Source organism: Nomascus leucogenys, chromosome 16 (assembly GCF_006542625.1).
Source record: "Nomascus leucogenys isolate Asia chromosome 16, Asia_NLE_v1, whole genome shotgun sequence".
In the NCBI taxonomy this organism is placed as follows: Eukaryota; Metazoa; Chordata; class Mammalia; order Primates; family Hylobatidae; genus Nomascus; species Nomascus leucogenys.
Genome location: NC_044396.1, coordinates 13,554,508 through 13,569,119, shown reverse-complemented (window position 1 = coordinate 13,569,119; position 14,612 = coordinate 13,554,508). Strand labels below are relative to the sequence as shown.

General features: G+C 40.8%; 1 protein-coding gene across 2 annotated transcripts in view; it reads right to left on the bottom strand.

Annotated features, from left to right (window-relative positions):
* VIRMA (vir like m6A methyltransferase associated) overlaps positions 1-9,589 on the bottom strand; it is a 65,529-nt gene extending 55,940 nt beyond the window's left edge. The window contains exons 1-2 of one of the 2 annotated variants that reach the window (XM_030795116.1): positions 9,457-9,528; positions 4,198-4,252 (exon numbers count right to left, since the gene is read on the bottom strand). In XM_030795116.1, coding sequence (XP_030650976.1) covers positions 4,198-4,245 — 48 coding nt within the window. In that variant the 5' untranslated portion in view covers positions 4,246-4,252; positions 9,457-9,528. Of the gene's footprint in view, positions 1-4,197; positions 4,253-9,456 lie in introns of both variants that reach the window. The other variant, XM_003268320.3, reaches the window with a different exon arrangement.
* Between the last annotated feature and the right edge of the window lie 5,023 nt (positions 9,590-14,612).

Genomic DNA, 14,612 nt, shown 5'->3' with positions numbered 1-14,612 from the left:
GGGAGGGGTTCAGAACATTCTGTAAAACAGTTCCTCTATTCAAATTTTATTCATTCACAATGTCACATGTAACCTTAACATTCCATATCATTAAATATCATTAAATATATTATTTACAGTGTTGTATAAATAGCTGATAAGATGTACTTACTTAAGTTTCTCAATTTGCCTAACATTTTCTGTCATGCATTTACTTCCCTGCTGATGTTTTGCTTAGACTAATACAGACACAGAGTCCCTTATCTGAAATCTCTGGAGCCAAATGCCTTTCAGAATCCTGACTTTTTGATTTCTAGAAAGATAATATAATCCAAATACTGCATATTACTTTAGACCTCCAGTGGGCTTCTGCAGCAGCACCTTGTAATCAAAACATGTAATATTTCTGCAGCCATACATATCAACATTCACACTAAATAAAGATTATGGCCAGGCGCGGTGGCTCACACCTGTAATCCCAGCACTTTGGGAGGCCCAGGCAGGCAGATCACTAGGTCAGGAGATCGAGACCCCAGTGAAACCCCGTCTCTACTAAAAAATACAAAAAATTAGCCGGGTGCAGTGGCGGGCGCCTGTAGTCCCAGCTACTCGGGAGGTTGAGGCAGGAGCATGGCGTGAACCTGGGAGGCGGAGCTTGCAGTGAGCCAAGATTGCGCCACTGCACTCCAGCCTGGGCGACAGAGTGAGACTCCCTCTCAAAAAAAAAAAAAAAAAGAAAAAAAAAGATTATAACAAGCACCATATCAGTTCAGATTAGACTGCATGGCCAAATGAATTCAGGGCAGGGTTTTGTGTTTTTTGGTGTAAGTTTTTTGCCATTTTTGAGTTTCTGAATTATAGATAAGAAACTGCAAATCTGTACTTAGATCAGCTTACTTTGTTAAACTTACATACCAACTAATATCAAGGGATCAGAGAAAGCATTTTGGTACTGAATAGTTGAAATAAACCCCTCCTAAAATTACAAAAAAAAATCACAAACTAAGAGTTTATTATATTAAAAAAAAAAAAAGAAGCAGAGGTGCATGCCTGTAACCCTAACTACTCAGGGGGCTGAGGTAGGAGGATCACTTGAGCCCAGGAGTTTGAGGCTATAGTTATGATATGATTGCCTCACTGCACTCCAGCCTGGGTGACAAAGTTTAAGACTCCATCCTGGGGAAAAAAGAAAAACAAACAAAAAAAGAAACAGCATAAATTATATCTAGTATATACTTACATCTATCATTTGACACAGGATTAGGCAAATATAATTCTTGTTTTCAATAATTAAAAAGAGAGTTTTCACATTGTTTTTGGACAATTTTATGTCAACTTTTCCTATTACTTCAGTCAACTGTTATTACCTACTGGTCAAAGTTCATCATGAGAAGAACGGCTCACATTATTTGCATCTAGAAAGACTGAGTCTCACTATAAAGAATATCATGCTTATCAACAATGAATTTAAGGATTTACAAATAGCCTTTCAAAATCTATTTTGTTTGTATATAAAAGAGTTTCTGTATGTTGCTACCAGTTCGTTCTGTTAAATATTTATTTCCAAATATTTATTAAATGTCGACTATGTTCCAAAGTATGCTAGTTCTGAGGCTACAAAGACAAGACATAATCTCTGCCATTATGGAACAGACGATTTATTGTGGTAGACAAGTAGATAAATTGCCATGATACAGACTCACAAAGGATGCTATGAAAATTCAGAGGGGTATTTAGGTCCCCAGCCCAGGTTGTAGGCAAACAAGGGAGAAGGCATGCACAAAAGGAATGCAAACAAGAACATGGAACGTTCACAAAAGTGCAGGCTGGGAGCCGTGGCTCACACCTGTAATCCTACACTTTGGGAGGCTGAGGCAGGAGCATCACTTGAGGGCAGGGTTCAAGAAGATCAGCCTGGGCAATACAGGAAGATCCTGTGTCTACAAAAAATTAAAAAATCAGCTGGGCATGGTAGCACATGCCTGCAGTCCCAGCTACTCAGGAGACTGAGGTGGGAGGATCACTTATGCCCAGGAGGTCAAGGCTGCAGTGAGTCGTGATCGCACCACTGCACCCCATCCTAAGCAACAAAGCGAGACTCTGTCAAAAAAAAAAAAAAAAAAGGAAAGAAAGAAATTGCAAACATAGTTCATCATAGCTAGAGGGCAAAATAGCAAAACAGGGGAGGAAAGCAGAGAAGAGTAGCTATGGACAACCAACAGAATTACAAAAACAAGATTTTCACCCACAGCCAGAAGACAATTCCAAATCTGTATCTCCATCTAGGACCTCTCTCCTGAGCCCCAGGATACTAGATCCAACTGCCCACTCAGCCTCTCCATTTCAATGTCCCTTGTGCACCAAACTCAACAAATCCAAACTGAATTCTCCTACATTAGTGATGGCATCACCATCCACATATTGCCCAAGACATTATCATCCTGGACTTCTCATCCTCTCTCATCTATATCATCTATCTATTCAAACACCAAGTCCTATTGATTAAAGCTCTCCTCCGTTCTGGCTGTCACTCCTTTAGTTCCATATACTACATCACTCCAATATGAATTACAGCAATAGGATCCTAACTGATTTTGTGCTTCTTTTTTAATTTTTGTTTTTTAAATTTTTATTTCAATAGTTTTTGGGATACAGGTGGTTGTTTACATGGATAAGTTCTTTAATGGTGATTTCTGAGATTTTAGTGTACCCATCTCCCAAGCAGTGTGCACTGTACCCAATATGTAGTCTTTTATCCCTTACCCCCGTCCCAACCTTCCCCCTCCGAATCCCCAAAATCCATTATATCCTTCTTATGCCTTTGCATCCTGTGCTTTTTTCTTGCCTCCCATCAACCCATTCTCCTACTGAAGTATGGTCTTTCTAAACTATAAATGTACCACTCCCCTGATCTTACTGCCTCCAAGCCAAATTCCTAGGTCTTATAAACAAGACTGGCTTCTTTATCGCTCCAAACTTATATCCCTAGCTTACCATGCTTTTTCTCATTTTTATGCCCTCACTCATGATGTTCTCTCTGCTTTAAATCTATCACATCCTTCTGCCCCAACGCCTTTTACAAGTAAACTTTCTCTTGAAAGCTGAGCCAGATCAAATCTAGATAGGTGCCTCTCCTCTTAGTGCCTAAAGTCCTTTATCTAGCTGAATTGTAATTGCCTCTTATCTCTCCCATTAGACTATGTGTTTAAAGAAGACAGACCTGTGTCTTAGTTTACTGTATATTCATAGTGCCTACCATATTCATTTAATAAATGAATTTTTAATAGGCACTTGATTAATGGTTATTGAATTGTGTTTTCAGAGAATCAAAAACAAAGCCTAGGAAAAGAGATTAACAATGGGAAATCACGGAAGGTTCATGATCAGGAAAGTAACAGGAATGTGAAGAAGACTGGTCAGATTCCACAACTCTGAGCCACAATTATCTTTGGAAGGAGTCATTTACCTGCATGTTTAAAGGTCACAGCATAAATGTTTCCCTTCCTTATTCTTCTATCCCTGCAATTATCTTCTCTTTCTACCCTCTCCTTCAGCTATCACATCTACTGCTACCACTTCCTTTTTCACTTCTGCAGATGAGTTCCTAATTGGTTTCCTACAGTAATTTTTAAATGACCTCTAAAATACAGGATTTTTCAGTATCGACCTACTCTCCTAGGACTGTATTTTAACCCAGCACTTCCACACTGGAAAGTACTATTTAAAAAATAACTAAAAATGTATAAAACAATTTAGCTTCAAGAATATTACACACCACTGTAAAGTCAGAAACCTAAATGTATGAGAATTTAGTATATAAATAATAGCATTAATATCCTAGCACTTTGGGAGGCCAAGACAGGAAGATCACCTGAGGCCAAGAGTACGAGACCAGCCTGGCAACACGGCAAGACTCCATCTCTAAAAAAAAAAAAAAAAAAAAAAAAAAAAAAAACTTTAACAACTAGACGGGCATGGTGATGTGCACCTATAGTCCTAGCTACTCAGGAGGCTGAGGCAGGAGGATTGCCCAGGTCAAAGTTGTAGTAAGCCATAAGCACACCACTGCACTCCAACCTGGGCAACAGAGCAAGACCCTGTTTCAAAAAATATATATAGCATTACCACTTAAAGAATATTACATAGCCAATAAAAAAGGATATTATACAGAATATCTAAGGAGAGAAACAAGATGGTTAGGGGACAGTGATGAGAGACTTTTTGCCATATACCCTTTTGTACCTTTTGTATTTGTACCTCATACATGTATTACCTAGCCAAAAAAAAAAAAAAGAAAATTAAAAAAATAAGCTTACTTTAAAAATATTACATAGGCGTATTACTTCTTGATTCACAAAGATGTACAACACATTGTTAGGTGAAAAACGAAACCACAAAACAGTATTACAGTATTGCAATATTAATGTGGGCAACGAGTGTATACATTTAAGAATAATATTCACTAGAGGATTTGGAAAAATATTAGTATAAAGACAGCTGTTAATTACAGTACAAAATACAAAGTAAAAGCTGATTACAATAGGGAGAGATACAGAAAGGAAACTAATTCACTCATCAACAGGAATATACAAATATAATAGCTTTCCACTCATATACTTGTTTACCAAATAATCTTGCTTAAATCTGATTTTAACTTACACAATTTTTTCTAATATTGTATATGTTAACATTAGAGATATAGTTTGCTTTTTTCTATTTTTTTATTATTTATTTATTTATTTATTTGTTTATTGTGAGACAGAGTCTTGCTCTGTCGCCCAGGCTGGAGTGCAGTGGCACAATCTAGCCTCACTGCAAATCCCATCTCCCAGGTTCACGCCATTCTCCTACCTCAGCCTCCCGAGTAGCTGGGCCTACTGGCACATACCACCATGCCTGGCTAATTTTTTTTGTATTTTTAGTAGAGACAGGGTTTCACCAGGTTAGCCAGGATGGTCTCAATCTCCTGACCTTGTGATCCGCCTGCCTCAGCCTCCCAAAGTGCTGGGATTACAGGCATGAGCCACCGCATTTGCTATGTTGCCCAGGCTGTCCTCCAACTCCTGGGCTCAAGCGATCCTCCCACTTCAGCCTCCCAGGCACACACGCCACCATACCTGGCTTATCTTGCATTCTTGATTTGTAATGTTGTGTTTTTTCATTCACAGGAACACTATTTCCTCACAATCAAATTGTCTTTTAATAAGTTTAACTGCTTATCTTCTGAACTCAGTGGATTGGCCTTATAAATGTGTATCAATTCTTTATGTGGGGAAGAGGAAATTATTGGTAAAATAAATACAATACCAAAAAAAGAGCTGTTAATGGTAGCTGGCAATAAGGATTCCCTGTGTGAAACTAATAAATGTCTCTTCCCTACCATATTACAAATTCCTTTGAAATCAAGGGCAATGGGTTTTATTCTGACTTGTATTGCCCCTCCTAAAGCCATACCCTCACCTTCAAAAGTGTTTTTCATAAATAATTGTTAAAACAGATTCTCAACTTCCTACGGGGCAAATTAATCTGGCTAATTATCCCGTTCCCATCAAACTCACTTTCACACTCTTACCATCATTAGTCCCACTAGTTCTCCTGTCTCTAAAACTAGAATTTTACCATTTTTAACTACCCTATCTCCTTCACACAATCAGTTGCCATCCTGTCAATTCTACACTTGAAATTTGTATATATCCAAAACTTGTATAAATCCTCTCCTATGTAGTTCCACTGGCACACAGCACAGCACTGCTTTAGAGCCAGAAAAATGTGTGATGGTGGATCTTAATCTAGCTATGCTATTTTAGGAAAGTCACCTAATCTCTCAGGCTCAGTTTCCTTATCTATAAAATGTAGATGACTACCTTTGAAAACTCAGCATGGGCCCTGCCGTGGCTCACGCCTGTAATCTTTGCACTTTGGGAGGCTGAGGTGGGAGAATCGCTTGAGCTCAGGAATTCAAGACTAGCCTGGGAAACATGGCAAAACGCCGTCTCTACAAAAAAATACGAAAATTAGCCAGGCGTGTTGGTGCACAACTGTAGTCCCAGCTACTCGGGAGGCTGAGATGGAAGGATCGATGGAGCCCTGGTGGGAGAAATTGCAGTGAGCTGTGATCGCACCACTGCACTCCAGCTTGGGTGACAGAGCAAGACCTAGTCTTAAAAAAAAAAAATAACTGATGGAAGGACCAGAGATGATTTACACTTAAGTTATCAAAGCCCACTGTGTCTGGCACAAATTAAGCATTCAAAAAATGTTAAACAATGATTACTGCCCATTGGCTAACTCAGGTTTTCATAACATCTCCCTTTTTCTCCCTGATTTTGTCACCTCACCTCTATTTTCTCTGAACCATTTTTTTTTTTTTTTTTTTTTGAGACGGAGTCTTGCTCTGTCGCCCAGGCTGGAGTGCAGTGGCACAATCTCGGCTCACTGCAAGCTCTGCCTCCCGGGTTCACGCCATTCTTCGGCCTCAGCCTCCCGAGTAGCTGGGACTACAGGTGCCCGCCACCACGCTCGGCTATTTTTTTGTATTTTTAGTAGAGACGGGGTTTCACCATGTTAGCCAGGATGGTCTCGATCTCCTGACCTCGTGATCCGCCCGCCTCAGCCTCCCAAAGTGCTGGGATACAGGCGTGACCCACCGTGCCTGGCCTTCTCTGAAGCATTTTAAGTATTATTGATAAAGTAATCTACCTAACGTAACTTGCTAATTGTATGATTCGTCTGCTCAAAAACTACCCATTTCCTACAAAATAAAGTCCATAATTTTTATTTTTATTTATTTATTTATTTATTTATTTTAAAAGACAGAGTCTTGCTCTGTCGCACAGGCTGGAGTGCAGTGGCGTGATCTTGGCTCACAGCAACCTCCTCCTCCCGGGTTCTAGCAATTCTCCTGCCTCAGCCTCCCGAGTAGCTGGGACTATAGACGCGCACCGCCACGCCCAGCTAATTTTTTGTATTTCAGTAGAGACGGGGTTTCACCGTATTACCCAGTCTGGTGTCGAACTCCTGACATCAGGCAATCCACTCGCCTCAGCCTCCCAAAGTGTTGGGATTACAGGCATGAGCCACCGCGCCCGGCCTAAAGTCCGTAATTCTTTGTTGAGCATTCAAGGAGCTCCATGATCTGTCTTTGAACTGCCTTGGGTGCCACTTCACACTGCTACTTCAAGCATACCCTAACAGACGACTGACTACTCCAGCAGAATGCCCTCCTTTCCTAATTACAACTGTGAAATATTGCCCCTTTCACCAAAGACCAGGTTCATAAGCCAAACACCTTGATGAAGTCTTTCCTGATACACTCAAATGAAAAGTTATATCTGCCTCTTCTGAAATCATGTATCCTTTATTTATATCCACAAAGGGAGCTAGTTCTAATACCTCAGATACCGATGGGCATTTTGTAAACAAAGATGATAAACCCCAACGAATTCACACTGTGCTTCTTTATGCGATCATCACATTCTAACTCAAATCACAATTTTGTGGATCTAATCTCCAATACTGAGTTATAACTTCTTGAAAACAAACATTTCAATATTTCGTATCACCCACAAACCCCTACTTCCTCCTTCAAGACTTGATTTAAATGTGATCTCTACTATGCCTTCCCCAATCACCCCAGAAGAAGGCATTTACCACCTGCCCTATGCTCTCAAGGTACTCAATGTTTACCTAAGAATGAATAAAAGAATAGATTAAATATATGATAAACTAATGAAGGCCAATTTTCCTAAACTAGAATAGTACTAAACTAATTCATCACATGCCTCTTTCTCTTTTTTTCTTTTTCTCTTTCTCTCTTTCTTCCTTTTGAGACAGGGTCTCGCTCTGTTGCTCAGGCTGGAGCACAGTGGTGTGATCTTAGCTCACTGCAGCCTTGACCTCCCAGGCTCAAATGATCCTTCCACTTCAACCTCCCGAGTAGCTGGGGCAATAGGATCAAGCCACCACAACTAGTTAATTTTCTTTTGTAGAGACAGGGGTTCCACTATGTTGCCTAGGCTGGTCTCAAACTCCTAGACTCAAGCAATCCTTCTGCTTCCGCCTCCCAAAACGCTGAGATTATAGGCATGAGCCACTGCGCCAGGCTCTTTCAGTTTTAACCGTTCTCTATTTCTATACACATGAAAAGTTTGTTCTGATCCAACTACTGCCTCCATTGAGGGTTTTCTAAATCTTGGCTGGAATGTCAGAGAGATATAGTCATTGAACAAACAGTGCTAACTGACCCACATTAAATGTGAGACCATAAATTAATTGTCAGTAAGAAATGCTAACTCAAAGTTCTCCAACTTTTGACTTTTACAAACCTACAAACCATTCGTTAAATTAGATCACAGCTGTCAACTTTTTATTTTGCCAAGTAAAGCATTATGATACAATCACTACCCACTATCATTACTATCTCATAAAAGAAAGAACATTTTAAACATTTTCCATTCAAATATTTATTGAGCACCTACATTTTGCTAATACTGTCCTAGGCACTGGAGATACAGCTGAGAAAAAGAGAAATTATATCTGCCCTCAAAAAGCTTGATACAAGAGCACACTTGATAAAAATAAAAGAGAAAAAATAATCTCCAAAGAAAGAACAGTTCTCTAAATTAAGCTTACATTAAGAGAGAGAAATGTGAAGTTCGCTTTTTTTTTTTTTTAACAATTTCTCCGTAGACTTCATTCAAGTTCATTTTTGGTCTGCTTTCAGGAATCTTTAGTTAACCAACTATGTTTAATCTACATATTGCAGGGCCAACTGTACATTCAGGGGCGCTCAAGTAGTTCTGTACAGAAATATTACTCCACAACATTCCACCCCCGCCCTCAAAAGACATGTCTGCTGATGAGTTTAACTATAATTCTCTCAACTCTCTCCTCTTCGCAAGTATTCTCCGTGATGCATCTCATTCCTAATGTGTGAAATCTCTCCGAGAGACAAGTATTAAAGTTTCAGGCCAAATTGGAGAGCACCGTAATCCTAAACCGAATGAGTGTCACAACTGGGGAACATAACTCCCGACAGAAAAGAAGCCAAAGAGAAAGGATTTAGAAACATCGTGATTCGGACACCACGAAGCCAACGTAAGCTGCTCAGACTCCGGCACTACTGTCAAACACTACTGTCAAACCAAGACCCCTCCCAAACGCCATCTGAGGTAAACCTGAGAACCCTGATCCTTCTCAAGGCCCAAACCTGACAGGAAAAATAAAAAATAAAGCCATGCAAGCAGAAAAGCCAACTCGACCAAAAATACGGAGGGCCGAAGTTAAAGCAAGGAAATGAAGGGGCTGCTGCAACCCTCCCTCAGACGCGATGCTCACACAGCTCGGGGGAAGGTGTCTGTGTGTAAGCGAGAAATTAAAGAAGCAATCTGCAGAAGGAAAAGTCGAGAACGCCTAACGGTTTTTCTGTAAAGGTCCCAAGTCGAGAAGCAGCGTCAGAATCAAGTCGCCAAGCCTTACCTCAGCGCTCGGGTGTTTAAAAGTATCTAAAAATAGCAGCTCCATAGCCGAGTCCACCGCCATGTTTGCCGCGGGCGGGGAACAGGGGGGAGGACTTCCGGGGCAGAGCTCCAACCTCGGCGACAGCGACTCAGGAGAGGGAGAAACAGCGGGACTTCCGGTGACCAGAGCACTAGCGCCGCAAACCTCGGCCTATCCCAACGCATCTTATTGCCCGAAGTTGCCGGCCCCGCCTTTTCCAGCGCGGCGGAGGGCGCCCCCTAGAGCGCAGAGGGGGGCAGAGGGGGGCAGAGGGAAGTGAGATGGGGACTATGGGGTCTCCAGTGGTTCAAACCCTGTCGTTCCGCCGCGTTGCAGAGCCACAGCGGTCCCCGGGTGGCGAAGTGCGGAGACGGGGCTTTGGAGAGGGTGGAGGAGGGGGAGGGAAAGCTGCCAACTTTGGATACCAATCTCGTACACCCACCGAAGGGGATGTCCCACTTTTTCCAGCGCTGGGAGCAAAGAGATAACAGTGAGCGAGGTTGAAAAGTAAGATATTGGTTTAAATAGAGAAAACTGTTGTTTCAACAAACGAAGAGATTCTTTGTTTTCTTGTCTGTAAAATGTGAAAAATCGTACCTAACCCATAGGCTGATTGTGAGGAGTAATTGAAATAAAATTCGAGGAATTGTATAACGTGAAGTACCAGGAACAATAAAACAAGAGGCAGAATGAAAAGTAAGCCTCTCTGTCGGGTGTTGATGAGCTTTGGAGCAACGAGATAAACACAGCGGGTTTGGTAGTCTAAATGGCACAAACCCTTAGCAGAGCAACTAGGAAATAGCTTGTAAAATTACACGTGCCTACCACTCTTCTAGGAAAGTTCTCGCCCACGTATCTACAAATACAAGAATATTCATAGCAAACTTTATAAGTTGCAAAAGAGCAGGAAACATAAGTGCCATTGACAGAAGTAATAAGTAAACAGTGGCGCATTTATATAATAGTATATAGCAGGTATGAAGAATGAATCAGTACTATATTTACTAGCATGAAAAACCCAAAAAACAGGGTTGGTGGGCGCGTTGGCTCACGCATGTAATCCCAGCACTTAGGGAGGATGAAGCGGGAGGATCGCTTGAGCCCAGAAGTTGGAGAACTGCCTGGGCAATATAGCGAGACCCCGTTCTTCACAAAAAGAAAAAAAAAAGACACAAACCAAAACAAAACAAGTTTAACTCCCCTCATCGCAAGCCGGGTGCAGTGGCCTGTTCCTGTGGTCCCAACTTCTCGGGAAGCTGAGACAGGAGACTCTCTTAAGCCCAGGAGTTGGAGGCCAGTGGGGACACCCATCTCTTAGAAAAGGAAATAAAAAATATATAATGTAAAATAACATCTGTATAATTAAAAACGTGCAAAAGAATATAAAATTTTAGGAGTGTACATATGTCATGAAATTATAAAGTCATGCATTGGAGTAACTAAAATTTCAAGATAGTGGTAAACTGGAGGGAGATGTAATGGAGAAGAACAGAAAGGCTTCACATGCCTTGATAATGTTTTGTTATTTAGGTTAGTGTTAATTTCACAAGCATGCCTTACATTATTGTTTGTACCTTCTGGTATGTCTGAAATATTTAATAATAAATGAATTTCTAAAGTAAATCTCCTATCCACATCCTTCCTCAGCCATCCAGTTTCCTCTATTAGCTAGCTATAGTTTATCTTTTATTATTTGTTCTTGCATTGATATTTATTGCTTCTAATATTTTTCTGTTTTCTGATTCTTGCCTTTTTTTTTTTTTTTTTTTGGAGAAACAGAGTCTTGCTTTGTTGCCCAGGCTAGTCTCAAACTCTTGGCTTCAAGCAGTCCTCCTGCCTCAGCCTCCCAAAGTGCTGTGATTATAGGTGTGGCCACTGTGCCCCGCCCCTTCTTCTGTGTTTAGGCTTATATGCTGTTCTGTTTCTAATTTCTGCCACTGATGTTTATTTTTATTCATATTTCTTATTTATTAGTATATGTGTTTATGTATATAAATTTTCCCCTAAGCTCTGCCTTAACCAATGTACTATATAGTGCTTTTATTGTTGTCATTTTTACAGTCTGATTTTCTTAGCATTGATATCCTTTTTTTTTTTTTTACATTTTTATTTTTATTTCAACAGTTTTGAGGGAACAGGTGATGTTTGGTTGCATGGAAAAGTTCTTAGTGTATCTCTGAGTTTGGTGCATCACTGAGCAGTTACTGTTCAATGTGTATCTTTATCCCTCCCCCCCCCCCCCCCCCTCCCAAGTCATTATTTTCTATGCTTTGCATCCTCCTAGCTTAGCTCCTGCTTAATAGTGAGAACATACCATGTTTTGTTTTCCATTCCTGAGTTGCTTCACTTAGAATAATGGTCTCCAGCTCCATCCAGGTTGCTGTGAATGCCATTATTTTGTTCCTTTTGTGGTTGAGTTAGTAGTATTTATTTATATATATATATATACCACATTTTCTTTATCCACTCGTTGGTCGATGGGCATTTAGGCTGGTTCTGTATTTTGGCAACTGTGAGCTGTGCTGCTAAAAACATGCGTGTGCAAGTGTCTTTTTCATATAATGACTTCTTTTCCTTTGAGTAGATACCCAGTAGTGGGATTATTGGATCAAATGGTAGTTCTACTATTAGTTCTTTAAGGAATCTACATACTGTTTTCCATAGTGGTTGTACTGGTTTACATTCCCACCAGCAGTGTAAAAGTGTTCCCCTTTCACCACATCCATGCCAACATCTGTTATTTTTTTATTTTTTAATTATGGCCATTCTTGCAGGAGTAAGGTGGTATCTCATTGTGGTTTTGATTGGCATTTCCCTGATAATTAATGATGTTGAGCATTTTTTCATTTCTTTATTGGCAATTTATATATATATATATATTTTTTTTTTTGGGTGGGGGGACGGAGTCTCACTCTGTTGCACAAGCTGGAGTGCAGTGACTCAATCTTGGCTGACTGCACCCTCTGCCTCCCTGGTTGAAGCAATTTTCCTGTGTCAGCCTCGTGAGTAGCTGGGACTACAGGCATGCACCACCACCCCCAGCTAATTTTTGTATTTTTAGTAGAGATGGGGTTTCACCATGTTAGCCAGGCAGGTCTTGAACTCCTGACCTCAGACAATGCTCACCTCGGCCTCCCAAAGTGCTGGGATTACAGGCGTGAGCCACTGTGTCCAGCGAATTTGTATATTTTCTTTTAAGAATTGTCTATTCGTGCCCTTTGCCCACTTTTTGATGGGATTATTTATTTTTTTCTTGCTGATTTGTTTGAGTTCTTTGTAGATTCTGGATATTAGCCCTTTGTTGGATACATAGTTTGTGAAGATTTTTCTCCCACTCAATGGATTGTCTGTTTACTCTGCTGATTATTTCTTTTGCTGTGCAGAAGCTTTTTAATTTAATTAGGTCCCATCTATTTACCTTTGTTTTTGTTGCATTTGCTTTTGGATTATTGGTCATGAACTCTTTGCCTAAGCCAGTGTCTATAAGAGTTTTTCCTATGTTATCGTCTAGAATTTTTATAGTTTCAGGTCTCAGATTTAAGTCTTTGATCCATCGTGAGTTGATTTTAGTATCAGGTGACAGATGGGGATCCAGTTTCCTTCTTCTACATGTGGCTTGCCAATCATGCCAGCACCATTTGTTGAATAGGGTGTCCTTTCCCCACTTTATGTTTTTGTATGCTTTGTCAAAGATCAGTTGGCTATAAATATTTGGCTTTATTTCTGGGTTCTCTATTATGTTGCACTGATCTACATGCCTACTTTTATACCAGTACCATGCTGTTTTGGTAACTATAGCCTTGTAGTATAGTTTGAATTCAGAGAGTGTAAGGCCTCCAGATTTGTTTTTTTTGCTTAGTCTTGCTTTGGCTATCTGGGGTCTTTTTTTGTTCCATATGAATTTTAGGATTTTTTTTTCAAGTTCTGTGAAGAATGATGATGGTATTTGAATGTGAATTGCATTGAATTTATAGATTGCTTTTGGCAGTATTGTCATTTTCACATGATTCTGAAGCAGCATCGTTGTCTGGGGTAATACCCAAGGCTTGTTGTCTCACACCAAGGGAATCGAGGACGTGGACACACACATGAAGTGAGGTTTAATAGCACAAGAAAGAGAAAGGAGAACAGCTCCCTCTCTTGAAGAGGGGGAGGGAGAGAGAGAGAGAGAGACAGACAGACAGACAGACATGGGGGCAGCTCCCTAATGGTAATTCTAGCCCGTGGGGGAATGCACCAGATTTTATAGACAGGCTTGAGGAGGCAGTGTCTGCTTTACATAGGGCCCACAGATTGGTTGGACCGGGTGTAATGTTTACATAGTCTGCGAGGAAGCTGGCTGCCCTACCCTAATCTTACTATGCAAATAGGCTTTCCACTTGGTCAGTACCATGTTGTCTGCTCCCTACTGCACACACGGTTGGAAAAGAAAAGGGAAGATGGAGCCACCATTTTGAACATGCCTAGTCCCAGGTGGCCTTTTCCTGTTGGCACAACTGCTGGCATTCACCCATGCAAGCCTCCAGCTTGCTTGTACATGTGTGCAGCTCCATTTTACAGGCTGCTCTTTGTTAGAAACAAGATGATTTGGGGGCTGCTTTTCATTAAAAGGAAAACCTTACTGAGGACTTCCTCACCCTCACTATCTGCCTAAATAATTTATTTTTAACTCCTATATTAAAATTCTGGGCCAGGCACGGTGGCATACGCCTGTAATCCCAGCACTTTGGAAGGCTGAGGCGGGCAGATCACTTGAGGTCAGGAGTTCAAGACCAGCCTGGCCAACATGCCAAAACCCCATCCCTACTAAAAATACAAAAATTAGCCAGGCGTGGTGGCATGTGCCTGTAGTCCCAGCTACTTGAGAGGCTGAGGCAGGAGAATCGCTTGAACCCAGGAAGCAGAGGTTGCAGTGAGCTGAGATTGTGCCATTGCACTCCAGCCTGGGTGACAGAGTAAGACTCCTCAAAAAATAAATTAATGAATTAAATTAAATAAAATTCTTCCCATCCATAAGTGTGGGATGTGTTTCCATTTGTTCGTGCCATCTATTATTTCTTTCAGCAGTGTTTTGTAGTTTTCCTTGTAGAGATCTTTCACCTCCTTGGTTAGGTATATTTCTAAGTATTTTATTT